Genomic DNA, 27385 nt, shown 5'->3' on the forward strand with positions numbered 1-27385 from the left:
GTTTCAGTCTTGAAATGTCTCTTTATCAATTATTATTATTATTATTATTATTATTATTATTATTATTATTATTATTATTATCACATATTCTGTCATAATCTGAGCCGTTTTCTTACAAGGGAGGCAATGGTGCCGCGTCAATAATGCTTTTATTTTGATGGTTGCCACCGGAAACAATATTTCTTGCTTTGTCGTGTGTCTTGACGCCGCGGCTGAGCTGTTCGCTCATTGGCTAGCGGCTAAATTTGAAATGCAACGCGCTCGAATGTGACTGCGGTGTGGGAGCAGAGCGGAGGATGCGGACAAAAGAGCAACCAGCCGGTGCTATTTATAAAGAAAACCAAAGGAAAATACACTACGCCAGCTAACCAGCGTTGAGGAACACTGTTTATCAGCGGGTACTTCGTTTCCACAGAGACGAGAAGGTGCGTAGCTGATGTTTACCGACATTATACCGCGGCTAAGAAAAAGTTAGTGAAGTAAATGGTGTCGGTGTGTAATTTTTTGAATCGCACAGGAGTGCTGGAGGCGAGGCGTGTGCATTTCCTGGAGGTGTTATTCCTCAGAGAAAAATATCGCTGCCTAGCTAACTCTTCATTGCTAGGTTAAGATTCACTGAACGTAGTTGTAGTTTATCGAGACGTATTTTGTTGAGTAGTTTGCGCTGCCATTTGTTTGTTTAATGGCATTATCAAAAACAATCGAGGTGTATTTTGTCCATGCCTGTTTACCATCAAAGCAACCACACTGCAGTCCAGTTTGTCTTATTTTGAAATCCTGGCTATCCTATGAGCGAACTATATTTAATCAACTTGTGTTTCTCCTTTTAAAGGGTCTTTAAAACTTACAGGACACCATGGAAACGGCTGTATTGAACCTGCACAGCTTATTTGATCAGCTGAGGTCACAAATTGACATCCTCAATGAGGGCGTTGAACCCCGTGAGTCATTTATTTACACTTGGCTTCACATTTGATTCCAGTGTTGCACCGAGACAAGATGCCACAGGTCCTGGTAAATATGCCTGCCTTGTTTGCCTCCCCCTCTTTGCAGAGTTCATTCAGATGGCACTCAACTTTGATGACTGTCGCCGAAAATGGCTGAGGCTTGAGCAGGAGCTGGGCTCTTGCAAGGAGGTTCTCGCCAAAGCAGAGACTGAGAAGGGAGCCTTGGAGGTCAAACTCAAGCATGCCCGCAACCAAGTGGATGTGGAGATCCGGCGGCGCCAGAAGGCTGAGGCTGATTGTGAGAAGTTGGTATGTGAGATTAAAGTGCTGACCCTAGTGTGCTGATATTTCTTTGAATCGTCTCTCCTGTTATTTTACCAATATCAAGTGATTTCTCATATTTGTCCTTCGTTTGCTTTTCTGTCATACAGGATCGTCAAATCCAGTTGATCCGGGAGCTCCTGGTCAGTGAGGGATCCACCAACAGCATCCAGCTGAATGAGGAGCAGCGGTCAGCTCTGGCCTTCCTCAACGCACGATCCCAGGGGCCATCTAACTTGAATGCCAGCCGACGGTAAGCAACCTGTATACACACCTACATGTGGAAGTTCCTCTCTGATACTGAGAGAGTGGCTTAACTCTTATTTACTGATGTTCATTACAGACTGGCGCCCATAGATGAGTCTGCCTCCATCTTGTCAGACATCAGCTATGACAAATCTGATGACTCTCTTGTAAGTCCTTCTCCTCCTCAGCATTATCTGCACTTCACTGCAGACTCATTCAGCACAAACCCAAGTTAGAAAAGTTCTTTTAAAAGGTGTGCAATCCATTTTTTTTCTTCTTCTTTAAAGCTGATTGTGGTTTGTGTGATTTGTGACAGGACTGGGACTCCTCTGTTGTGAGGACAGTGCGACTCAAGAGGCGAGAAAAGAGGGTATGTGCAATTTTCCAAGCCAGCCATTTGGTATTATTTTCCTCCCAAGAACAGCCAACAACAATCTGCTCTTTGTCTTTTTTCTTTTTCCAGCGCTCATCTAGAAATCATACCGATGGTCCTCCAATTGCCTCCAAAAAGTCTCGATCAACAGGCAGGACCTCCGAGAGGGTAAGTATTGACCTTGTCTTTGGTCAGAGAAATTTCATGCTGTGGTTTTGTTGTGCACGGGCAGTCTGACTGACTTGAGTGTTTGTTTGTGACAGGGAAATGAGTCCATTGTGGCCAAGACCACAGTGACGGTTCCTGCAGATGGAGGGCCTGTTGAGGCAGTGTCGACAATTGAGAGTGTTCCCTATTGGACTCGCAGCAGGAGAAAGACTGGTTAGATTTCTATTATACTGCTGTAATGCTGTCATAAGTGTAATCATAAGACCATAATAAAATAAATCTGAATTTATGTTACACAGAAAAATGCATATTGTATTGTATTGCTGCTCTGCTGTTTAGTCTGAATGTGCAGCACTGATTGTAAGAATTTATTTTGTATCTTCCCTGTTCAGCTGCTTTGGAGTGGGACTCCGAGTCTGTCAAGTCTGACTATGTCTTCAAACAGCCTGACAAGCCCGAGCGAGAGATAAGAGCGGAGCCCAGCACTCCACAGAGCAACGGCGGCGTCCGCCTTCATGAGTTTGTCTCCAAAACTGTAAGTGCTTCACCTGTGTGATATACAACATTTAATTAATCATAATACAAGAGTTGTTTTTGACTTCTGATTCATGTAAAATCCTGTTTATTTTCAATTCGGGCCTTCTGGAGTTTTTACCATCATGTGGGTCTAATCAAAATTTCATCAGTTTTTTTCCACCGTAAACCTTTACTTTCCTCTCAGTTTGCAGGGATCACTGCTCTCAATACACTCCACCAAGGCCAAGGGAAATAGTTGAACCCAAAAAATGATTAAAACTTGCCCTTTCAACACTCACTGCAGTTACGCATCTTTACATAGTCGTGAGTGAACATCTCATTTATAAGGGCCTGTTTGATACTTTTTGGCAGTGTTCAATTCACACACCCTTGTTTACTCTGCTGGCAGCAAATCTTGATGCACACACGGGAGGGCACAGAAGTCACTGTCAGTGCGATGTGAAAAAAGTAGGAAAGCAAAGCCCAAGTTGAAAATAACTGGATTATCCTTTTAAAAAGGCATTTTGCCTTAAATTTTCCTGGGGTTAAACTTTATAAGCTGTGAGGACTGTGACCCTGAAAGCACTGGGACAGTACAGCTTTCTGGCAAAAAAATCTTTTTTGGTCAGCTTGTGTGACAAGAAGATTAGAGGCAGTTTCCCGTCTTTGTGGTTTGGACTTGGTGCTTTTGTGGTGGTGCAAAGCGAATTTTGTTGAGGCCGTATGCAGTGTTTTAAAGCGTTTACATGTGTTTACAAAGCGAACTAAATCACTGCACACTGTGCCTTTGTACTTATGCACTGCTCTTAGTTTCACTGTACACACAGGTGAAACTACTGTCAGTCTTAGATTGATCAAAAATCATTTGCTAAAGCTCAGTGTGTTACCTTGGTTCTGATGGTAGGTTTGCAGCTGTTCACCCACCAGCTTTACTAAATCCTGTCTTGTTTGTGCCTCAGGTCATTAAGCCAGAGTCCTGTGTGCCCTGCGGAAAGAGGATCAAATTTGGGAAGATCTCTCTGAAGTGTCGTGACTGCAGAGTGGTCACGCACCCCGAGTGCCGTGAGCGTTGTCCCCTGCCGTGCATCCCCAACTTTGTTGGCACACCTGTCAAAATCGGGGAGGTAATTGCTGATTTCTCTCTTGATGTTCAGATACAAGCATAGTGCATTGTTCATTTCCTGTTTCCCCCCATCTTCATCACAGTGCTAAGAGCTTTCCCACGTATCTCCTTTGTTGATATCCAGGGCACGCTCGCAGACTATGTCTCAGTCACATCACCCATGATTCCTCCCCTTGTGGTCCACTGCATCAACGAGATTGAGCAAAGGGGCCTGCATGAGGTGGGTTAGACAGACAGCATTGCAGACATGGAGCTAATCCTTCTTAATCCACCAAGAATAGGAAGAGCTGAACCTTAACTGTCCTTGTTAGTGAGTTAAAAGCTGTGGAGTATTTGAAAATTATACTCTCAGTTTCTCTTTTGTTATGATATTATCATGAATTATTTTAGTCAGTTTTCTGTTTTGAAACAAAAGTACTGCTTTCTTTCTTGTAAACAGTATGTTTTATTTATTTCCGTTTGATAAAACTTAATAAATGTCTAAGTTAGATTTGGAAAAATTTGGTCCAGTCATGAACTAGTGTAGCATCTTTTCATTTTATTTATTTACACAAGCAGGGGTACTTGATCTGGAGGACATACATGTCGTTTCAGAGGTTTTGCAGGCTGTGTCTTCGTTTAACAATAGTAAACAATGAACGATGAATCTCAGTTGAATAATTGCCTCTCTTTCCTCAGACCGGCCTGTACCGCTTGTCTGGTGCCGAGCGCACCGTGAAGGAGCTGAAGGAGAAGTTCCTGCGTGGTAAGACCATTCCTCTGCTCAGCAAGGTGGACGACATCCACGCCATCACCGGCCTGCTCAAGGACTTCCTGAGGAATCTCAAGGAGCCCCTGCTCACTTTCCGCCTCAACCGGGCCTTTATGGACGCAGCGGGTCAGTGTGTGTACGACTGGTGATAAGAAGTGTGCCAGTGAACCATGTGACATGCAGGCTGAGGCTGCACAAGTATATCAGAAATGAGAAAAATGTGATATTACTTGAAATTGCTGTCACGTTTTTGTGAGTTGTTTTTTTTTTCTTTTTTTTGTCAATAGAAATGTACCAAAAGACCCCATTAAATGCAAGTTTTATGTTTCTTATTGCAATTTGTCTCGAGCAGTGAGGGGAAAATTTCAGTCACTTGAAGTTAAATATATGAAGAAAAACTCAGTGACGGGTCAATCCTTCAGCTTGTTAGTCTTTTGGTATTTACTTATTGTTGGAATCGGATACTATTGGTTTCAAGCTATTGTCACTTGTGATAAATCAACACAACCCATTTCCCTCTGTCTACTGACAAATTGTTTACTTTGTTTTCCCTCAGAGATTTCCGATGAAGACAACAGCATCGCTCTAATGTACCAAACCATCAGTGACCTGCCACAGGCCAACAGGGACACACTGGCTTTCTTAGCCCTTCACCTCCAGAGGTTAGTGGCTGTTCTGAGCTTAATATAGTATTGATGTGGCCTTGACACATGTAATCCGGTTTCTGTCATTATTGTGGTTTCTGTCATTACTCATTTGGCTATGCATATCAGGAGACATGTTAAAATGTTCACTCTGTTTTGTTTTCTTGCTTATTTTTTTTTATTTTTATTTTTTTTGCCACAAATTGATTTTTTGTTATTTTGGACTTGCTAACTCACAGGGATGTGATCTTTCAAGCTTTAAGTTTTATAATTTCAAAAACTGAGCTTAAAAAATTGATGCGTTCTTCTCTTTTTAATTGCCTTAAATTGCCTCAAGCCAAATCTGTGCTCAGAATTTCATGAACAGCTCAACCATACCAACAACAAAATCTTTTCAGAGTTGCTCACAGCACAGACACCAAGATGGATATCAGCAACCTGGCTCGAGTGTTTGGCCCGACCATCGTGGGGCATGCAGTTCCCAACCCTGAACCAATGACAATCCTGCAGGACACCAAACGGCAGCCTAAGGTAGGGCTGCACTATTAATCATGTATACTTATGTATCATGATTTTAGGAGCAAAACGTACAGAAACATTGCCTTTCAGCTAGAATGTGTATTGTTCCTGAAACTAGTTGAGATGCACATAAGATGAAAAAAGTAGTGAATAATTGTTTACTCCAAATTATTGAGAGTGAATGTGAACAATAATCATGATCGTAGTATGCAGCAAAATAATCTGGATTTGAGAGATAATCCTATAACCCAACTAATTCAAGTATAGAAAGAGCTCCAGACAGCTACTAAATATATAATATTACAATTCACAGAATTGTCACAGCACCGTGCTTTCATTTATAGTAATTCCTCTGTGACTTAAGCTCTAGCCCAAGGCTGCTTTGCTTCCAGCTTGGCTCTGTACTGGAGGCGGATGAAGCAACACACTGAAATGTCCTTTCTATGTATTGTTACTGATGCTGTTTTCAGGTTGTTGAGCGTCTGCTGGTTCTGCCTGCGGATTACTGGCGCCAGTTTGTGATGGTGGAAAATGAGCCGCCAAACTCTGATCACATGATCATCGAGAATGCAAACTGCTATGCCACCCCTGATATGAAAAGCAAGGGACAAAACCAACTGGGGGGTATGTATACGCTGCAGCTTGTTCACCGATGCTTGTACAACACTTGGTACAATCAACTTTACACTGATTGAGCCTGAGGTGCATTTTAATAAGAGATGAGAATATTCAGTCACCAGTGAGCTCCTTACTCGTATATTGTGCACTTCTGTGCCTGAAGTTTTTGTTTTTTGGATGCGTTTGAAGACTCTGAGAATATATTGTAATGTTTACTGTGCATTGTTGCAGTGAGCATTCTGGGACCTCTTACCACTCCTGAGCACCAGCTTAGCAAAACCCCCTCGTCCAGCTCACTGTCTCAGCGCATGAAGTCCACCCTGACACCCAGGTAAACACACACACAACTCGTTGATCTGATAATGTAGCACGACTGTCAAATAGCGCTGACTCACATGATTCTTAAAGATGCTGGAGTTACATTTTCCTGAAGCATCAGAATATGTCTGTCTTTAGCCAAAGCCCTTCACGGGAGTTAATCTGCTGCATAATGTATAAATATCCTTCATTGCTCTTCATTTTTTATTGATTATGGCTCTTGCATCCTATATTGCAGATTTGGGAGCAAGAGCAAATCAGAATTGGGATTTTCTCGCCAAGGAAACTTCTTTGCATCTCCACTCCTGAAGTAATTCATGGTAGCCTCGGAGCACTTCAGCCTCTTTATTTACACTGCAATACCAAACAATAAAATGTTATGGCACAAAGTATGGTACAGCTTCTGTATTAGCTATAAGCACATCCATTTTATGCTCCCTTTCTATACATTTGTTTTAATATTTCAAAATGGTAAGATTTGTATTTTGATGTTTTTAAGTGTTTGTAAGAGGATTATTTTTCTAACCATGTGGTAGGTTTTTAATCTATGCGCACAGTTGGTGGAGTTTAATAGCTGAGGCTTTTGCCTCGTCTAATGTGGCATTCTCATTTAACATCATAACATTACGATGTTGTGCATTACTTTGTTTGAGAAATTTGGGCGCAGGTTAAAAAAATGTCCATGACTGAAGCTGACATGCTCACAAAGATAGGTTTGGAATTTAATTTGACAGCTTTTCAACTCATGTATCACTCAGAGGTTGAAGAATTGACTCTTGAGGTTTTCTTTCTGGACCTTAGTTTCACACCCAAGACAGCATGTAGTCATCACGTAGTTTTCATGTTTGTATTTTTTTGTGTGTGTTTGAATGCAATGTGATCCATGACAAATGTACTGATCTATGGAATATTAATTGACTGTCTCCACCCCTGGTGAATTATACTGTACATTTACATTCACAATTCCCATTTTCCTTTCATGCCACGTAAAGGTGCACTACGTAAAAATCCCATGCAGTCAACCAAAGTGCCTTTTACACTCGGCTGACAAAAATATGGTTTAAGCATGTACCATCTATTGGAGCCAGTCTGATGGGAGTCATGTAGATGAATTACATGCTTACTCCACATGTTTTTATCGGTAGAGTCTAAAAGGTACTCACTTCAGTCAAGCTGCACTTGCCTAGTGCACCTTTTTACTGCAAAATGTAGTTGTGCAAATGAAGCAATAGGACCTCAGGTCATAGCTCCCGTATTAGCTAGATCATCTTTGTAATCATCTATGCAAGGCAAGCATGATTGGATGTGATATTATTTGTAGTTCCCAGTGTCTTGAAAATGGCACAAAACAATTACAATTATCTTTTTCATAGTGAGTGTTGAATGTTCTGCACTCAGAGTGGTCCTAATCAAGTGTTCATTGTTGGATTGTTTTGCTCCTTGACAGACTTTATTCCACTCAGTAATGTATAGTGGGAGGCTTATTAGACAGCAATACTTTGCATAAGGCAATTACTTTTAAGAAAATACGCCAGTTCAGAAATTGTGGCATTTTGTGATTTAACCAGTAGGACTCATTTTGTACATGAATACACTTTGTATACAATTAATGCAATTTGTAAAATACAATTCTCACCTTTACCAAAATGTCTTATGTGTCTGTTTCTTGTGAAATGATCTGGTTTCTTTCCTTCCTATGATTTCATCAGTGCTGTTTTCTATGAGCTGAAGGGCAACTTAAGTTTATGAAATCCAGATGTTCAACATTCACTTAAGACTCCTTTGACCTCCAAACTACATGCATTTCTCTTCACTCTTCTCAGAACTGACATAAATATCAGTGAAGAGATTAAAAACTGGAAATAAAGGATTTAATTCTTTGGGGAATACATAGATTCTTTCATGTCCAGTGCACTTTATTAGCATTCATGATAAATGTACAGGTTTTGTTGAAACTGGTTATGAAGGACTTGTTTTGTAAGAAAGTTTGACAACAAGTGATAGCACAAAAATGAAAGACAACTGCATATTCTCACATAATTGTATATTCAGAACATTTCTCATGAATGTCGACATGTGCCTTCAAATGAGGCAACTGGTAAACATTCAAAGTTGTATTCACATGTAAAATCTGAGGTATTTAGGATGTCTGAGCGACAAGTAAACATGTTAATATCAAAATCTCGGCCATGGCCAGAGGAGAGGAGTGTTCTTAATGTAATCCTGGAAGGCCGGGTCTGATCCCCATTTCTTCATGGCCTGCCTCTCCAGGATGGGGATGCCGCTCACATGGCGCAGCAGGAACCAGACGAAGAGGGGTGACACCACGCTCAAGTACTGGGGACCCTCCATCACAGATGAGGCAGAGAGCCACAGGCCTGACCACTGCAAGATCTCTCCAAAGTAATTTGGGTGTCGGCTGTAGGCCCACAGTCCACTCTGGATGAATTTTCCCTGGTTGGACAAAAATAATTTGCCATTAATTAATGATGGAAAATCCAAATGGAGTCACAGTCACAGAGAAGAATTTGATGACAGAATACAACCATCGGGCCAGTTTATGGTTCGTTACGTTTGACTTACAGCATTGTCTGGATCACTTTTGAAAAGCCACTTCTGCTGGTCTGCAATAGCCTCAGAAGCAAAGCCAATGCCCCATAAAGACCAACCAATGTAGTCCCTCACACCCAGAGGCACACTTCGCCTCTCAGTGTTCAGCATGAGGGTGGGCAGGAGGGTCATAAATATCCACACAGCTGGGACAAACAAGAAAAAAATGTCATCATGTTTAACTAGATACTTCCACATCTACCTCTGCAAATGCACCGTACTAAAACGCTGTCATACTCAGTCGTGATCCAAGAATCCAAGAATAAATGCATATAAAGATACAGTGATTTATACACGGGTTCCTCCCTCTAAAATGTGCTGCATTGGTCAAGGACTATGGTAATGAGTGGCTCAGTGAAGAGAGTTGCCTCCAGCACTTCCAGATACCTTGAATACTCCAGTATACAAAGAAAGTCCCTGGACTGTCTCTGACATTGTTGAACCTGCGATCGTGACCGTCCTTCAAGATCCGCATGAAGAGGAATGTTCCCAGTCTGCAAAAAGAACATGGTTAGCGTTGTTCGCTCACATTAACCAAGGCATTATTCATTAACCCAACTTTAAGGCCCAACATTCCTTGGTTCCTCAACAGTGACCTCGCCAAGGACCCTCTATATCCTCGCTGATACACAATTAGGTGGATTTTAATGCAACAACCAAGAGATGGAATAGAGGAATGGTAGAAATTGCTGTGTTCCTCTTGTTTTGTTAAGTTGCACTGTGCATGGTTGTTGATAAAACTGAGACACTGGATGGGGTCACCTGAGCTTACCTGAGCCCCCATGCTGTCACCAGCCCTGTCTGCACATTCTGCCGAATGTGGCTGGCTCCTCCCCAAATACGACTCAGGTGGGCAAGCAGTATAAATGTGCCAGATCCTAGAAAAAAAAACAAACAAACAACAGTGCAGACAAGCCCACACTCAGGCTTTGGCGTATGTCTTTATGGTGCATGTCTCTATCTATTACTACCATACTTATTGCAGAGTAAGGCGTGTTCAATAAATCTTTTACCCGGGAACGGTCAGACAATTGGTTCCAAAGTACAAGGGTAAAATTTCCAGGAACACAGATCACAGTGGAGGATCAGAAGAGGACGGGCGGAAAGGCAATTGTCAAGGTGATTCATTTGTCAAATTAGAAAAGAAGTCAGTTCACCGGTGTCCAGAGGTAAGTTCTCCATGGCACAGTAATGAATATTTTAATTACTGATTGGAAAAATGCCTAATCACATCTCTCTCTATTGCACTCTTTAAGAAATTTAATTCTATCTGTGATCTGTACTTGGATCATTTCTGCATGCTGAAAAGATGCCATAAATATCATCATACTTACCTAATTACTAATGCTCTCTGAACCTAACAGCCTAAAATCAATCAAATAAATTAAAGCTCAAGTGATCAAAGTGTAGTTCTCACTGATCAAAGGCATTCATAATAATAATAAAAAAATGCATTAATAATTGCACCTGCACAGGTGTAAATGCTGGTCTTGACCCAATTAAATGTGTGGTCCAGTGGTGACAAAGGTACATGAAGCTGTGATTTGCTGATTTAACTGGACCAGTGCAGCCATCAAGAAGCGGTGCGCCCTGTTTAAGGTTCAACTAATCTGATTTAATCCATTATTATGGCGCTTCTTAAGCTGAAGGAGGAGCTCTCGGGCTGTTTCACAACGAAGCTATTTTAGATAACAAGCGTTTTGCAACAGTGACACTTGAACATTTCGTTGTAAAAACAAACGCACAATTTTTTAAAAGTCCTACTTCTGTCACAGCCTCGTCAGGGATTCACCAACCTAGATCGGCTTGTTTCTTGCATGCGTTTTTTGGTTTTCAGTCGCATTTCACTGCAAAAAAGAAACGCTTCACTGGAAGAGGCTGCGAAACTGACTGACCCACGGCCACAAAGTTTCAGAAGGAAAATGTTGCCCGTCAACATTTCACATTTACCTGCCAGATCATAGAACTTCTCGGTTTTGAGAGCCGCAGCGATGGCCCACCCGGCCCACTGGATCCCCACGTCTGTGATCGCGCATTTGACTAAAGTGCTGCCCATGATCGTGTCCTGCAGCTGGCGGAGCAGCACAGCAGCTTCGTACTCTATCATTGCACCACCCCTTTGTCACATAAAGAAATATAAACAGTCCCGGGTAAAGTTCACCACCTCCATACTAGTCGTAGGAGTGGCTTGACTGATAGGAACTATGGGTGTTGTAGTCATTAGCGGCCAATTACAACAGCGGGTCCGATAGAAGTGGAACCTCCAGGGGTCCCAAGGAGGGCCCGAGGTGGCCCCAAGCAAGATGATGAACAATTTAATTAACTCCAACACTGTTTTGCTCATTAGATTTTAACATAATGCAAATACACGAGCATCACTGCTTTCGTGAAAATCTCAGATAGGGTTATTATAAACAATCATTTATTAAATTTGTGATTGTTTTCTATAGGAAGTTGCTGATTTAACTAGAAGGAATTTATTTACTAATATGACGAAACCTCTGAAGCAAGTGTATTTAATGCAAATCCTGAACTACTTTAAGCAAAATTCAGTATGCTTGTTATATAAATTCTGCAGAATTGTATGTCAACATGATAAGTGTGGCACTGTTTGTGATTAGATATTCTTTTATATCCCTGCATCCCAGAATAAGCACAGAATCAAGAGGAGAAGAAGAGATGGCAGAGAATACTAGTCCAAAAGGAAGTGCCGGGGTCTTTGCTAAAAAAGTTCAAAGGCAACTGAGTAGAGGCAAAGAAAAGGTATATAAGCGTTTAATATATGTATATATACATTCCAAAACATACTATCCTTTTGTTTTTACTGTTGTTTGATGTGTGGTTTCTCTGCAGGTGTTGCAAAGACTGGGGAAGACAGTGGAGAGCAGAGATGAACAATTTGAGCACTGTCTTCAAAATTTTAATGACCAGCAGGTAATTCTCCTGCTTAAATACTAAAACTAAAAGTCTGTCAAATAATGTTTGTATCCTCATTTTGAAAATCAACAACAAAAACTGGAAAAATGGTTTGAAAAGCATGAATTTCTGAAATGCAACGTTTTGAATCAATGAAAAATATACAAATGACTGGACACACGACATGAAAATTGTAAGCGAGAGGAAAATAATCCCTAACTGAAAACCATATTCTCACTTCAAAACTTTTTTTCACTGTCATTTTTCTCCACTTCCAGGGAAGTTGCAAAAATCGCCTCACAAAAAATTCTATTTTAAATAGCAGCACCATGTTTTACTGTGAATGTGTAGATAATGAGATGATTTGTGGACTGCGCTCGCTAAACCTATCATCATAAATATAATAAATCTGACATGTGATGCCTCTGCCTATTTGCAGAGTGATGGGAACCGAATATACAAGGACCTGAAGAGCTACCTCAGTGCAGTCCGAGGTGAAAAATGCTTTTGTTTGTAGATGCTGCAGAACTAGAGATAGCCCACAGTCTCATTCAGCGGCATGGCAGCCTGATGATGAATGATTCTGGTTCTGCTCGTTTACAGATATGCGTGAGGCTTCCAGACGCCTGTCCCAGTCTCTGTTTGATGCTTATGAGACGGACTGGGCTGGAGAGGAGGACTTGGGAGCCATTGTAGAGGTCAGACTCACAATTAACGTCATTGATGGTGAAAAACCACATCACCCATACCACTGTAGGGAAAAAGTCATACATTGCCATTGACTTAAAACCCATTTTCTCTTCTCGTTCTCTTTGTTTCCTCTTAAATAATTAATGCAATGTTTTTGGCTCTTGTCCTAATAAGGGCGAGGACTTGCTGTGGAATGACTTTGAGGTGAAGCTATTAGACCAGGCAGTACGCACCATGGAGTCTTACATGGGGCAGTTCCCAGATGTCAGGGTAAGGAAAGCAAAAAAGTGTGTACACAAATGGGAATAAATATGCCAGGCACACTGGAGGGCCAAGGGCAGGCGGACACGCTTCAACAAGCAGAGACGCACAGACAATATTTCAGGAGTTTCTGTCGTTTGCAATCTGCAGGAGAAAATCTCCAAGAGGGGGAGAAAACTGGTGGACTACGACTCTTCCCGTCACCAGCTGGAGGCACTACAGACTGCCAAGAAGAGGGACGATGTCAAGATAACCAAGGTCAGGAACAATAGCCTGGCTGCTTTCACTTTATGTCTCATCCTTCCTGAGAATTTCTTCCATGTTTCCCCTTTTGGCCTCTGGCTTTTTTTTTTCTTTTTTTTTTTGGGCGTTACTTCTTGCCCTGTATGAGGCTTCAGATCAGAGCAGTGTCATTTTGTTTCCTATCAACCATGGGCCTGTAAAGCCTTTTGAGACTGTAATGGTGATTAAGGACACTCAATAAACCTGAACTTGAGATTTCATTTGATTAAAAACTGCAAATGAGCCCAAGGCCGATGGTGTTTTTTCATTCTGCAGGCAGAGGAAGATGTGAACGCTGCCAAAAGCATCTACGAGAGCATCAACAGTGAGCTGAAGGAGGAGCTCCCTACTCTCTTCCAAAGGTCAGCAAAGACACCTGATAGTAAATTATGTATTACCGCAGGATGGCTGTGGACTTACTATGACCTTACATCTTAGATTATGTTTTAAACCCTGTTTTCTGATGTTTCTCTCAAAGCCGCATTGGCTGCTATGTGTCAGTCTTCTCGGCCATCTCAACCTTACGAGACACCTTCCTCAAGGAAATGAGCACGGTAAGTTATGTAGCGTGTTGGTCCAGCAATTAAATTCAGATGTCACGCAACATTAGTCACTGAAGATTTTTCTTTACCTTAACCTCTCCTTTTAGCTCAGCCAAGATCTACAGAATGTGATAAAGGAGCTTCAGGCTCAGCATCCAGACAAGGTGTTTGTCGTGAAGGGATGGCAACGGTACGTTCCCGTATTTTTGGCTCTGACCTCTGTGCTCTTCTTTATGCATGAATAATCTAAAGGGACACTTCACCTCAAAAAAAGAATCCAGTGACTATCGACTCACGCTGATGCCACCCAAAGTGCCACAGAAAGTCAATAAGACCACCCAGCACACAGTGATTTCTCCCCTGTACCTCCATCTCAGCCTTCTCCTAAACTATTAAAGTTAATGGAGCCATCTTTTTACAGCTCTATCTGTCAGATTTCTCCAAACAGCTTGTGCAGCACAGTCCAAGTATTTTTTAGCGCTATAATTGCAACGTGTCCAAAAGCCCAATATTTACCTCATTATTTCCTAGATTTTGCTCACTAACAATGCTGTGGTTGTTGTGGATGCTTACCCGGCAGCAGAAGGGAGATTCTTCTGCTGGAGTGCTTTCAAGTGAATTTTGATATGACTGAAGTCTAATTTTGAGTTGAACTATTCTTTTAATGAGTCATTGTTGTACCTCATATATGGGTAGGGAGCCTGAACAATGGATCAAACCAGCTCTTATTTCTATGAATAAGGATGGATGTTACTTTTTTACTATATTTCAGGTATGGTTCTCTGAAGAGACGATCTTTGATGTCCCCTAAATCATGGAAAGCCAGCTTTTCTGAGTTCCACATGAACTACAGTCCTAAGCCTGCCCAGAGGTTTAGTTTCAAGTCCCCGGATAAACCTCGACATGGGACCCTGTCCAGGGAGAGCAGCACCCTTGCAGTCTCCCCACAATCCTCTCCTGCAGATAGCCCATTCCCTGAGCTCTGCGATTCAGATGCAGGATCAACCCACAGCAACGTCGTCCACTCTGTGGAGGAGAGGCCTGATGCTGAGAGGGAAGACGCTGCAACAGGGAGCGCTGCTGAGGAGCTAAAGTCAGGAGAAGATAAGAATCCAGGGGAGCAAGACAAAGGTGTGAAAGAAGATGAGTCTGAGCCTGATCCCTCTTCAGATCGGCGTCCAGCCACCTCTGATAATAAGGCAGAGGGTGAGAACGCTCTGCCAAGTGATAGCAGCTCAGAACTGAACAACTCCTGTGATTCAGAGAGTTTGGATCTCCAGCTGTCTGCAGCCCGCAGCAGCCCGCTGCACATAGAAGAGAAGGATGACAGCCCCGTAACTCTTGACACCCCTAAATCAAACGGACTGGAGAATGGAGAAGTTTCTGGCTTTGGTTCTGACTCCAAGGAGCTGAGCTTTCCTCACAAGGTTAGTCACTACAGCTGAGGCAACGTGATGCAGGCCTCTCCTGTGTGTTTTCCACAGCTTTGTATCATGATTCTTCAATCTTGTGACCTTTCCTCTTGACTTTTTCTGCTGTCTAGGACGTGCCTGCAGGAAGCCAGGCATCCCCAGACTCAAAAAGCACCGTGGTGTAACAATAAACTTTGATATAAGGTTGGTGTTTTGTTTTCTTCACGTATGCACTCACCTTTTTCACATTGACCTGTCTTGCATTTTCATTCATCTTCCTCCTTTGATTCTGTGTTTGAGAGTTTCATCAACCTGTGTGAACCCTGAGTTGATTTTGACAGCTGCGACAATGGATGCAGAGCAGAGGGAAGACGTCAGTGGCACCAGAGCCAGAAATATGAAGAGACAGCAGGACTGAAATGTGTGGAGCAAGTTATTATGTGAGAGCTTTGTGGATTAATGATGTGGACTCTTTCTTATGGTTATTTTTCTCTAGTTATTTATCTTTTACTGAAATCAAGTGTACATATACCTTTACCTAACACTAAATTCTCTTCTCTGTATATTACCATGATTACCATTGGAAAAATATGTTAGTATGTAAATGCTGGATGAGTTTCCCTTTTTTTTTTTGCGAGTCATTGCATGATTCATAATTTGCATTTTGCAGATAATTTGGGCCAGATCAGAGTAGTTATTTTATGTTTCCAATGTTAAAAACAAATATTAATATTGAAAATGTAATAATACACTGCCTTATTCCAATTGTAGGGAAATGAATTCAGGATGGTCTTTATCAGTATATTAACAGCAGATACTGTAAAATTTATTCATTTCCAAAAAGATCTGCCACTCCAAACTTTGGACTGAAGACAAACAAAACATGAACCCAAATGTTTGTATTTTGTGCCTAGTTTTCGGAGCAGACAGTTTCAGTTTTTGGTTACTCCAGTGTTCATTTCATTTTCAGCTACAGACTCGGTTCGGGGAAATATTTGTTAATCTCTACCTTGGTAAATTTCAACAATTTTATTATGTATAATAAGTTTGCTCCCTACTACACCCCAAATCTCCTATATCTGTTGATCACCTGTGTAGAAAAGACAGCATTATCCATTTTTGTCATATTTGAATGCCATACCATTTTGGTTGGAATTAATTTACATTTGAGCAATAATTCTGGTTTTTAGGCCTCAAATAAATCAGAGGAACTTGGAGTTGAATGTAACCAAAATCAGCTAATAAATAGAGTAAGTCATTTAAAACATTGTGTCTGTTTTGGCTGCTTCTCTGTGGATGAAGTGTGTGTATGGAGAGTACGAAGGACAAATCCAGAGATGTACATGTGAATGTGATGAGGAATTCCTCTGTCTTTTATCAGATCTGTAGCCATGGTGATGGTGTTTTCTGCATGCTGCATTGATGTTATCCTGTTAAAATTGCAGATAGGAGCTTCCTGCATGCAAATACTTGTAAAGTCAGCTTTAGGTTGATAAACACGACTCATGAGCCTTGATTTCTCTGACTTCCTAAACTGTGAGGCCTCCATAGATATGACAGTAATGCAGCATAGTGAATGATATGGTCTCTTCAAATACATTAGTCAAAGAACAATTTTCATTATGTAATTCGTTTTATGTTCCCTACTTTTAAAATGCACCAACAGAACACAGAAACCACTTTGGTTTTTGTTTTCAGTTGTAGCTGACATTGTAAAGCATGAACAAAAGCTGATCAGAGGCAATCAAAGGCAACAGAGAATCAATCATGGCACTCAATGGGTTTGAGTGAGTTGTGAATGCGTGAACACTTTCAAGCCATATTGCTATTCCTATCCTGTAACTGCTTTTTATACATAACTACTGCTCTACTCCAAGTGACCCACCAATACCATCCTGTAATTACAGTTCATACATACCCAGTACTTTCTTTTTTGCCTCTGAGCCAATTTTTATATGAGGATAGTTATTACTAATACTATTTTATTGTTAATGTTTCTGTTTTCCTATGCTATGTGGATGTTGATATTATTTTTTATATAAGAATAAATAATAATAATAAAAAAATCATACAATCATAAAAAAAATGTGAGTACACTTTAGGAGCCAGTCAAAACCCGACTGTCCAGAGAAAAATGTCCAAGGCACTGTCTCACTGCAAATATTTAAGTGCCTTTATGACGTGTGGTAAGAATAGATTTTGTATTAAGGGTTGGTGTGGCCTTCATCAGCCAACAATACCCAGCACCAAACAATGGTCTATATTTTAAGTACTCATTTTCCTTTGTTTGTGTTGTGTTAAATAAAGGTATTTTATTTTTGCAATTAGAAAAAAAGTCTTCCTTCCTTCCTACTGCCAAGACATCCCATGCTTTGTCTTATTCCGGATTTACCTGTCTTTGAGTCATCTTGTTAATAGACGATCTTTGAGGAGGCAAGCGCTCCAGTTTGAGTTTTGGGGGAAGGGGACGGGCGGAAATCGAGAGCGTGCGTGACTCACGAGCGCAGAGGAAAAAACCCATAGACAAAGCTCGGTACGTTTTCTAAACTCAGGCCCCGAGGCTTTGACAGAGTCGTGGACAGTCTCAGGTTAAAATTCAAGAGAGATTATTGGTTTTCTGAAGACATTTTGGACTCAGGGAGAAAGTTTTGTCTTGAGCTGGAGGCTTGGCAGCTGCTGCGCCCAGGTAAGAGCGCTCACACGGCAGCTGTGATGAATAATGTCCGCCTGTTGCTGTGTGCCGTCAAGTCTCAGTGACTCTTTTTACCTGAAAAGTTAGCTAGCATGTGTTTCTGTGCGTTTTTTTTTACGTGTCAAAGCAAGGTTAAATGTTTTTGTCGTTACGAGGAAGTAGACTGGAGAAGTTTATTTCAGTAAAGGGCTTGGCTGAGTTTGGTTTACTTCAGACTGAAGTGACTGAGACAAAGAAAGTCAGCTGTTTACTGAGGTGTGATGCTAGTATCGGTAGGACAATAAAGGTTAGCATTGTGAAATTGGTTTGTCTAACCTTTATGTTACTAGGAAGCTTTGTGGGCTTGTTTCCCCCCACTCAGTTTGTGGATGTTAGTTGTTTTTATTTATCACACACTGGTATATATTGCTTTTTCTTCCTTACCTTTTGTTTTTCATGTTTTTTTCCCAGGTAATAAAAGACATTCATCATGACCTCTAGTCCAGCCTTCAATGGTGAGTATCCAGGTAACCTACCAGTTACGTGAACCTGACATAAAACCCCGTTTTAGACCCAGGAAAGAGAAATAAATGTATTTTTTTAATAGTTTTTTTTTTTTTTTTTTTTTTTTTTTTTGTCACTGAGCATAAAGGGAGTTCAGCCTCCTTGTGCAAATTAGATCTTTGAACTTGCTTTTTATCATAATCGCTTGTGCAGTGAGTGAAACGCCAACTCAGTGCTTCAAGCTTTTACGTGAATATTCTGCCCAGGCGCTGAACAGACTGCAGCTTGTGCTCTCCGATTAAGACACTGTGTCACAATATATGGATTCAGAAATCAAATTAGGGTTTGACAAGTTTGTTTCACTTCCAGCCCACGATAATCAGATTACTGTGTCACAACAAAAAAACATTCCCTCCGCTGTGAGACATTATGCAGTTACACAAGGTGCCCCAAGCTCACTTCTCTGAAGATATAAAAACTAATCCTTTGTGCCATTTTAACATGCTTAACTGGTGTGTTTTTCAGCATCAGAAATGGGACCTTCCACAACGCTTTCTACACCAGCAAAAATGACTATGTCCAAGGGTAACTAGACGTTTTCTGACTGCACCAAATGCTTGGCGGAGCTGCTCCTGCACATACTCTGATAACATTATCTTCTTGTTTGTGCCATGTTATCAACATACTCATGCTTTTATGCTTTTGCAGTTACAGATATGGGGCCTGTAACATCGTTTCCTACTCATGCAGACACCACCATATTTGAGGGTAACTCCTGTTGTCTAGTCTGTATTGTCTGTGCTGCCTTCTAAAGCCTATGGTTGCATATGGTTGCATACTTGAGTTAAAATCTCAGGAATGTCTGCTTGCTTTGTTAATTATCTCTCTTCAAGTTGGTTAAAACTGACCTGGCGGTATACTATTTTTTTCCCTTCCAGCGGTAACAACAGCAGCCCCTGTGCATACAGACTCTACCATTATTGGAGGTAACTCAAATGACTTTTTTTCTGAGCTTTTTTTGCCCGCCTGGAAATGGCCACTCCCAATCCTCTGTCATCAGTCATTTAAAAACAGTTTTCTTTGTCTTTCCAGTGGTTATCGCTCTCGTCCTGCTGACTATAGCTGTTTTGGGCTTCCTGCTTTACCGGTATTTGTGCCACAACAAGGGCGACTACAGGACGACGGGAGAGCCTGGTCCAGGAGAGGAATTCAACGAGGACTACAATGACCAGGCCACAAGTGAAAAGAAGGAATACTTCATATGAACTTAACAGTAAAGGAGTGAGAGGACATTTAAACAAAAACAGGCCGACCTCTGGCAGACCAAGAAGAAATGGGGATATTTGTGAGAGTCTGTGTTTTGAGGGATGACGGCTGCATGCTGCACACTGTGCACAGGAATAACTTGTAAGAGATTTTGTGCTCTAACTCACTTGGAGGCACACAAGCGTTGCCAAAGTTTAGGTTATTAATGAAGGAGGAGTGGATCTTGATGGACTCGTAACAGGTGACGGACAACAGGTGTGGGCAGACTTCCAGAGTTAGACATGAAACAGGTGGTGGGATTTCCTAAAAATGTCTAGGTCACCATTATAGGATCAAGATCTGCTCAGTTAAAATTAGAAAAGTGTGATTAGCATGTGTGTGCCACACTATAGCCATGTTTTATATTGCCTGTACGATATCTTGTACTGTGTTTTATTTAGGCATCTCATTTTTTCTCACACAGAACGTCCTCAAGTTGTATCCTGGTGCTGCTGGGGACTGTTAACTTCTGTTTTATTGATTTTGAGTTTTTAGTTTTATCATGCATGCAAGTTTTAATGGTCAGAAATAATGTACTGCTTTTTTTTGATTACAGGGCAGCTAAATATTACTACATTGGCTCCTCTTGCACCGATCTTGTTTTTTGTATGATCCTTTGCCAGGCGTTACTGACGAAACATACTTCTCTATTTGAGAGAAATATGTAAGGCAATAAAACTTGCTTTTGAACTGGTGCCAGTGTGACATAGCGAACAGGTTCTCCTTGAGCATTATATTATGCAAACAAATACAACTGAAATTGAAATAGGAACATGAAACATTTCAAATTTCCAAAATAACCTTTATTCTAAATTTTCATTTTAAATTTTAAGTTTAGTATAAAAAAGTTAAGTGCACCTAAGTTCTTTTGCAAAGAATTCCATCTTTGACATGTCTCAGCAAACTGTAGTGACACTCATCTCCTTTAGTAATCTTAAAAGATAGAATGGGTACCAAAGTCCATCAAATCACTTTAGTACATATATCCATTTTACAAAATATTTTAAAGAGAATCCCTGAACTATGAATGTCCATAATCCTTCAACAAGAGTGTTCCATTCGCTGGCTGTGGTTGGCATGGCATCTACTGGTAAGCTATAGTTTACAGTACTTCATATTGCTGGGACTAAGCCGCCATCATGTTGCTTTACAAAACACAATCAGGGCTGAGACAGGAAAAAAAGAATTAACATTTGTTTCAAAGTTTTAAGTTTTAATAGCTGTGGCCCCTTTTTCCCAAGCAAGAAAAAAACAACAACCAGGCATATCTGTAAGAATGAATGCACACTGTCAAAAAAAAAAGAAAGAAAGAAAGAAAGAAAACACTTGAGCAACATGCCAACTATGTCTGGTATGGTGGTAGTTGGCCATGTGTGTTGCCTACAGGATATGCATCTGATAACCAGGTTGCATACAAGCAGGTTTTCCAGATAGCTGGGTATTCCACAAACCAGGATTTGGAAAGTTAGCCAGATAACTGGAAAAGAGAGTGCTATATCCTGGTGATAGTGATTTGAATCTGTAAAACAGGTTGACTGCTCGGTTTAGGAAAATGATCCAGCCATCCTGGGTGACAGCTGCTAAGAATAGACAATATCTCAGAGGATATCCGGTAATACTTTTTAACGTTACCTGGCTAACTTGCTGATCCTGCCTGGTGGGATATCCCTGTGGTCTCTTTGACCTGACTAAAGTAACACTGGGACAACATAAAATCCAAGTCGACAACAATAGCATTTGTTTTGTGCTGGCCACAGCTGTTAAAACTTGGTATGGTATGTCGGATACCCAGTGACACGACGTTACCAGACACCAAAATGAACCCTATCTACAAATATCAGTTGATGGTGTCCATACTGACTGAACCTATCTTATTTAAGTCTGTAAGATAACATATGTAAAGGCTCTAAATACTTCAACTAGCAGCACAAAAATGCCTTGGAAATGAACAAACGCGTAGACAGTGATGTGCCCTTGTTGCCAAAGTTTGCATACACTTTCAGGCTACTGAATAATACTACGCCACATCATGACATTACTTAAAAAATGAACTAGGCATGAGGAGCTAGTATTTTACAATCCTAAAATGTTTACAAATTCTCACAGCTTTCTTCAAAAGAAATGAAAACAAGACTTCAAAGAAAGAGTAGCCCCGTTGCCTGAAACGTTTCAGATTTGCTTAGCAGTGCATTTCAGATAAAAAGAAGTATTTAATCAAATTTGTACATAGCAAAGGTGCAAAAGTGTGTAAGAACTTAAAAAGATGAAATTGCTCTACATGAAGTGACAAACACCACATTAAATTACAATCGCAGTTGTGTCCAGTTGAGGGTCTAGGCACCCACAACTTCACAACTGCTTATTCAATGATATGTTTGCTTTTAAATTGTGACTTTTAAATTTCAGGTCACAACCAAACATAAGTGCATTACAGACCAGATCTTTGGTACAACCAGCTCATTGGTTATACTAACAAATTTATTAGCCTAACTAATCATATAAATCACTTACATGTAGAAAAAAAAAAAAACCAGTGAAAACTTTAAGAAATAAAAAGTCACCTCACCCTCTCTTGAAAATGTTAAATAATGCTTTCACAAGGGTGGCATTTTTTCTCAAGTGAATAAATACTTTAAACCCTTGATTAGATGACACCAAAATATGTGAAAAGACAAAAGTAGAAACAGTGATGGGTAGTTCTTGAAATCTGTACAATAAAACATTTAGTGTATTAACTCTGGGTATCCGACTGTGAAATAAAAAAAACAACAACAACAACAAAAACACAAGCTAAAATGTTACACCAACCACTTCTTTCCACTCAGCTCACTATTTGGATTTACTTTAAATTTCTTTCCTTTAAGTTTACTGAAGTTAATTTGCTTTATATCAGGGCTATTGCCAGTGCTCTTTGGCACTTGACTATGTTCATCTACCAGTGGCCCAATAAGGTACAGTAACCCACTTTGGATATTGCATGTATTCTTTTTTTCCCCATTGTTTGCTTAAATCTACTTAGCAAGTGATTCGAATGTGAGGGATCTGTCAGATATTGGACAGTTCATTGTGCAACTAAATTTGTCACGTGGTATTTTCAATACTGTGCAAAAGACAAGACATGATTTCCTAGCTTAGGGCATCCAAGAAGTTCTTTTTTTTTAACATCTAAAATTTAATTCCTGTAATGATCATTATATTTACATGGACTTATTACACAGCTATTCATGTAACTACACTAATAGTAACAGTTTTCCAAAAAGACAGGTGGAGGTGGCCCCCTCTCCTCTTGAACTTTAACTGCGACCTCATAACTGCATTCCATTGTTACCATAAAGCAGCTAAGATATATAATGCGGATTTGATATTTCACCATTTTGGTTACCTAGTTAACACATATACAAGAACATCTAAATGCAACTTGTGATCCATTTGATTCACTTGAACAAATACAGATATCAGAACCTGAAAGAGGAAAAATCTGGAATGACCAAAGAGGCTGGACGCTGTGTAGAATTATGGAATGAGCTCTATGATTTGCTTTTGTCCTCTCCAAGCAGTGGTATCCATCAATAGTGATATTTTATCTCTAGCGTCACAAGTGGAGTACTGTACCTTTCATGAGGGCTCTAAAGTATTACATTCCGTTAGGTGATATGAGTATCGTGGCATGGCCAAGCAGCCTGAACAGGGAGGCGTATGGGACGGGACAGGGGAGGGATAAGGGCATCATTTGGAGTAGGGGCACGGTTTAGGCATGAAAGAGGAGTTGAGGAGAATGGTTGCTGTTACCAGATGGTATAACCTCCACTGGAGCCACCCAGGAAGAAGTTGCTCTTGCGCTGTGTCATTACAACATTGGCACCCTGCATGGCAGCCAGTTGAGCTGCGTTGGGGGGGTGACCAGGAGGTGGGGGCTGGAGCGTGATAGGAAAAGGGGAGAAATAAGCATTAAAATGAATACAACTCTGATGAACTGTCCATGTTTGGTTAAACAAGGACCAGCACATTCTCGCAGCTCTTTTGCCATTTTAGGACAAAAGCAGTATTGAGTGACTTCAATGCAATCAGTACAACTCCGTAAAATCAACAGAGCAGATACTCACTGGGATGGAAACACCGCTGCTTGCTCCGAAGCGCGCTCCGGCATCAAAGCCCCCCTCCACCATCACTGTTGAAGCAGGAGGGTACACGGGCCCCATGGGATAATAGGCCATGGGGACATTCTGGCTCACTGGCCCAACAGGCATGGGTGGCTGCATGTGCATGAACACCTGAGCACCGGGGTATGGAGAAGACATTTGAGGCACCTGACCAGGCACCTGAGGTGGAAGCACAAATCTGGGCTGGTATATCTGCAAACACAGATGTTAAAAAAAAGGAGGTTAGATATTCTTGGATTATCACGGTGGTGTCTGAACAGAGCAGGATAAACATGACGTGTGTAATCACAGAGCTTGTAAATGTTGTAGTTACCTCAGAATATGCAGGTGGTGCATCTGTGTAGGGAGGTGCCTGAGGAGACATTTGCATAGCAGGGGGGTATATAGGAGCAGTGCTCTGCTGAGGATACACAGCTTGCTGTGGATATGAACCTGCAAAACAACAGTTTACCGTGAACGGGATGTCCTGGGACGAATTTCAAAATAATGTTAGGGTAGCAGTGTAACATTTAAATACAACTGTCTAATAAAAACAATTATTTGGTTCAAAATATTAATGTTTTTCCCGTCGGTAATAACAATGTATGTGACAGAGCTCGCGACCACGGTGTGTATGTTGTCAGAATATGGGGAAACCTGACAGCTTCAATAGGAGGAGACAGACAATGCAGACAATGGACAGCAGTGGTATTTACATGGCTGAACTTCACACACGTCTCACGGCTGTTGACGAGGAAGGGTTAATAATTGTTATTCAAATGATTGACACCGACAAAGATTTCTATGCTTGAGACAAATGTGACCCGCGAGGAGAGGTGAAGGCCAAGTCACGTTAGCTTTGCTGCCGTGATGGGGGTGGACTGATGTTAGCTCACTTTAAATACACTGGTGGCTACTGACCGAGTTAGCTGGTAATGTAAGGTAACGGCGAGCTAAGGCTTTCGTTATTCATTTGTTACCAGATATTGAACAAAATTATCCGAGCGTATCCGAGCTCAGCGTGTTTGCTACCCTGTTTAGCAGCCAAACGCTGGTTTATTGTCATGTACGTAGGTCCGCTGACCACAACGACAAAACCAAGATCTAACGTTAGCCGTAACGTACGCTTCTGTAGCCAACAGCTATCTAATTACCGACACCGTGACTGTAGAAATACCTTTGTTGTTCATTGTTCTGAATTGATCCGTAGGCTGATGAGTAAAAGCTTTAAACGGTGGTCCGGTTGTTTTTTTACGGCCTTATGACAGTTACAGTTCACTTCCTTGTTTTTCAGCTTGTTGTGGTGGAAGTGGTTACGTCACTCGCTCGCTACGCTTCTCACGCAGGCGGTGTTCGACGTGCGCGCGCCCCCTACAGGTAGAAATGCGGCGTGGTTCCAGGTGAAGAGGAGCTTCTCACCTTCATCTCCCATTTTGACTCTCAGTCAAAGGTTTTCCTCAAATATAGCCTACATGCCATTACTTTGTAGCTGCATCTCTCCCCTCCTTTCGTTTCTGTAATCCTAGTTACACATTTTGTGGAAACAGATTAAAAAGTATTAAGATACACCAGACTGTATTGCCTGTGGAAATTTTTCAGTATGACCGTTTTTATGTATGAATTATAATTATTATAATAATCTAATGTTGTCAGTTAATCTCAGTTTCTCAGAGTGCACTGAACTCATGTAACTTTTTGTATTCCTAAATATTCTGTGTTTTGTCATTTGATACAAGCTTGTATGTTTATGCTTGTATCTTTTCAATGCCACCTGCCTTACCTTTTCTTAAAGTCGATGTTAATTATAATTGGTTAGTTCACTGACCATTTAACTTTTGACCAGAAACAGTATTAAGTCCTACTTGTATTATAATGATCATGACTAGTCAATATTATAAACTCTGTGTATTTACTTTAGACTTTGAGTTTCTTGGCTCCGACCTTCAGATTCAATGAATAATCAAATTGCCTTTCTCTCATCCTGAGATTTGTTCGGCTGTTTGGTGCTAGGACTCTGATCCACAGTGACTAAACTGCCTGTTGAGCTGTGGACAAACTTAACAGGGATGAGACAATGAAAGCCTTGGTTGGGCTTTCTCTCTTTTTAATGCAAAGTCTATAGAAAAGAACTATAGAAAGCCCACTCAAGGCCACCGACTGCTGTGAGACAGAGTGCAGACACGCAGTACAGTCTTGTGGACATTGGGGGCAGTTCTGAGCACTTGCTAAACAGAGCAGGCTATATTTGGGTCAGTTTGTCTAAACGATATGTAATGATCATTATATGTAATACTATAATTAAATAGTTACAAGTAACTGGACTGTTTCTCTTATTGTTACATGGTCCAATATTTGTAATGATGACACAATTATAAGCTGATATGAAACTGATGGTTGTATAATTATGGAAATTTAAGAAGATTTCCACTACCATTGAAGCTAAGTGCTGTTGACTGGTGGCTTACATTAATGTGTGACATAATGTAAATTATATTAAATTATTAAACTAGATAATGGGGAGTTGTAGGGGTCAAATTCTTAGATCTAAAGAAAGCCTTTGACACTGTTGATCATGGTGTTCTGCTTTCAAACTTTCAATGTTCAGCTTCTCCCTCAGTACTATTAAATGGATGCAATCCTATCTGAAAGAAAGAGCACAGAGGGTAAAAGTAAATGGTGAGCTTTCATCTGCCCTTAGTTGTGATATCAGTGTAGCTCAGGGATCAGTTCGAGGGCCTTTACAAAAAATGATCAGCAAGCAGCATGTGAGCTCACAACAATGATGTCACATAGTGGCTTAAAAACTCCTGTCTTAACTTAAGCATAAAGAAAACAGTTTGCATGTTTGTATGTTGTATGATAATCTCACATCTAAAGCTGACAGTGGTTTCCAATGTCAAATGTCTTGGTGTAATGATTGATTCTAATCTTACCTGACATTTAATTTATCAAATTATAGCGACACCATATTTTAATGCCTTGATCATGTCATATTTGTCATACTGTATGACTAGCTTGGCACAAACCTCCTGTTCAACACTTAAACCTGTGCAGCCAGTGCACCTCCAGGCCCTTAAGGTGCTTGGCAGGAATCCAAACAGCCATTACTATTGTTACAGTTACAATTACAATTCACATTTGGCAGACACTTTTATCCAAGGCATTGCACATATGAGATTTTTTTACACTGTCACCTGCTGAAGAAATCATAATTCACTGATCTGCCCGGTACTGCAGCTGAAAATTAGCCGAGATGGTTAAACTGGTACATTTATAGAAATGTATATTATTGTGCACTGTTCCTGTAACTTTAACCTGTATAAATAAATAAAGTTACTCATTGTGCTTCCAGCTTTCTGTTGAGAGGTTCTCTGAGGAGTCTCTTTCACTGAGGTGATTTCTTATGAAGAGTATCATCATTACCATCATTGCATCACCATCATAACAATAATAATAATGATAAATGTTATTTGCACAGCCCTTTTCATAAAAGAAGTTACAAAGTGCTT

At 40.8% G+C, this 27385-nt stretch overlaps 4 protein-coding genes across 6 annotated transcripts; 2 read left to right on the forward strand and 2 right to left on the reverse strand.

Annotated features, from left to right (window-relative positions):
* Window positions 1–260: 260 nt before the first annotated feature.
* Window positions 261–8338, forward strand: racgap1 (Rac GTPase activating protein 1). Of its 2 annotated transcripts, XM_030056096.1 has the most exons (17): window positions 261–425; window positions 833–941; window positions 1054–1256; window positions 1379–1521; window positions 1612–1681; window positions 1831–1884; window positions 1978–2055; window positions 2151–2268; window positions 2448–2590; window positions 3531–3695; window positions 3819–3914; window positions 4373–4571; window positions 5002–5107; window positions 5488–5620; window positions 6079–6232; window positions 6458–6557; window positions 6783–8335. In XM_030056096.1, the coding sequence occupies exons 2-17, from the start codon at window positions 857–859 to the stop codon at window positions 6856–6858; spliced, it is 1923 nt and encodes a 640-aa protein (XP_029911956.1). In that variant the 5' UTR covers window positions 261–425; window positions 833–856; the 3' UTR covers window positions 6859–8335. The 2 variants fall into 2 exon arrangements, with proteins under 2 accessions (XP_029911956.1, XP_029911957.1); XM_030056097.1 differs by lacking the exon at window positions 261–425 and having other exon boundaries at window positions 845–941; window positions 6783–8338.
* Window positions 8339–8433: 95 nt separating this feature from the next.
* LOC115362246 (uncharacterized) lies at window positions 8434–11337 on the reverse strand. The gene is made up of 5 exons (XM_030056101.1): window positions 11105–11337; window positions 9927–10032; window positions 9542–9648; window positions 9128–9300; window positions 8434–8998 (listed from the first exon to the last, which is right to left on the reverse strand). Exons 1-5 carry the CDS (start codon window positions 11259–11261, stop codon window positions 8720–8722), a joined length of 822 nt encoding a protein of 273 aa, XP_029911961.1. The 5' UTR covers window positions 11262–11337; the 3' UTR covers window positions 8434–8719.
* Window positions 10234–16462, forward strand: bin2a (bridging integrator 2a). Of its 2 annotated transcripts, none has more exons than XM_030056100.1 (13): window positions 10234–10323; window positions 11803–11917; window positions 12008–12088; window positions 12510–12564; window positions 12674–12768; window positions 12935–13030; window positions 13172–13279; window positions 13580–13665; window positions 13782–13857; window positions 13953–14035; window positions 14618–15272; window positions 15389–15461; window positions 15599–16462. In XM_030056100.1, the coding sequence occupies exons 2-12, from the start codon at window positions 11834–11836 to the stop codon at window positions 15440–15442; spliced, it is 1473 nt and encodes a 490-aa protein (XP_029911960.1). In that variant the 5' UTR covers window positions 10234–10323; window positions 11803–11833; the 3' UTR covers window positions 15443–15461; window positions 15599–16462. The 2 variants fall into 2 exon arrangements, with proteins under 2 accessions (XP_029911960.1, XP_029911958.1); XM_030056098.1 differs by lacking the exon at window positions 10234–10323 and adding an exon at window positions 10626–10753.
* Window positions 16463–20929: 4467 nt separating this feature from the next.
* On the reverse strand, window positions 20930–25194 carry dazap2 (DAZ associated protein 2). Its single transcript, XM_030055453.1, has 4 exons — window positions 25054–25194; window positions 24211–24329; window positions 23841–24089; window positions 20930–23651 (listed from the first exon to the last, which is right to left on the reverse strand). Exons 1-4 carry the CDS (start codon window positions 25064–25066, stop codon window positions 23523–23525), a joined length of 510 nt encoding a protein of 169 aa, XP_029911313.1. The 5' UTR covers window positions 25067–25194; the 3' UTR covers window positions 20930–23522.
* Between the last annotated feature and the right edge of the window lie 2191 nt (window positions 25195–27385).

This window comes from Myripristis murdjan, chromosome 7, assembly GCF_902150065.1.
Source record: "Myripristis murdjan chromosome 7, fMyrMur1.1, whole genome shotgun sequence".
NCBI classification, from domain to species: domain Eukaryota; kingdom Metazoa; phylum Chordata; class Actinopteri; order Holocentriformes; family Holocentridae; genus Myripristis; species Myripristis murdjan.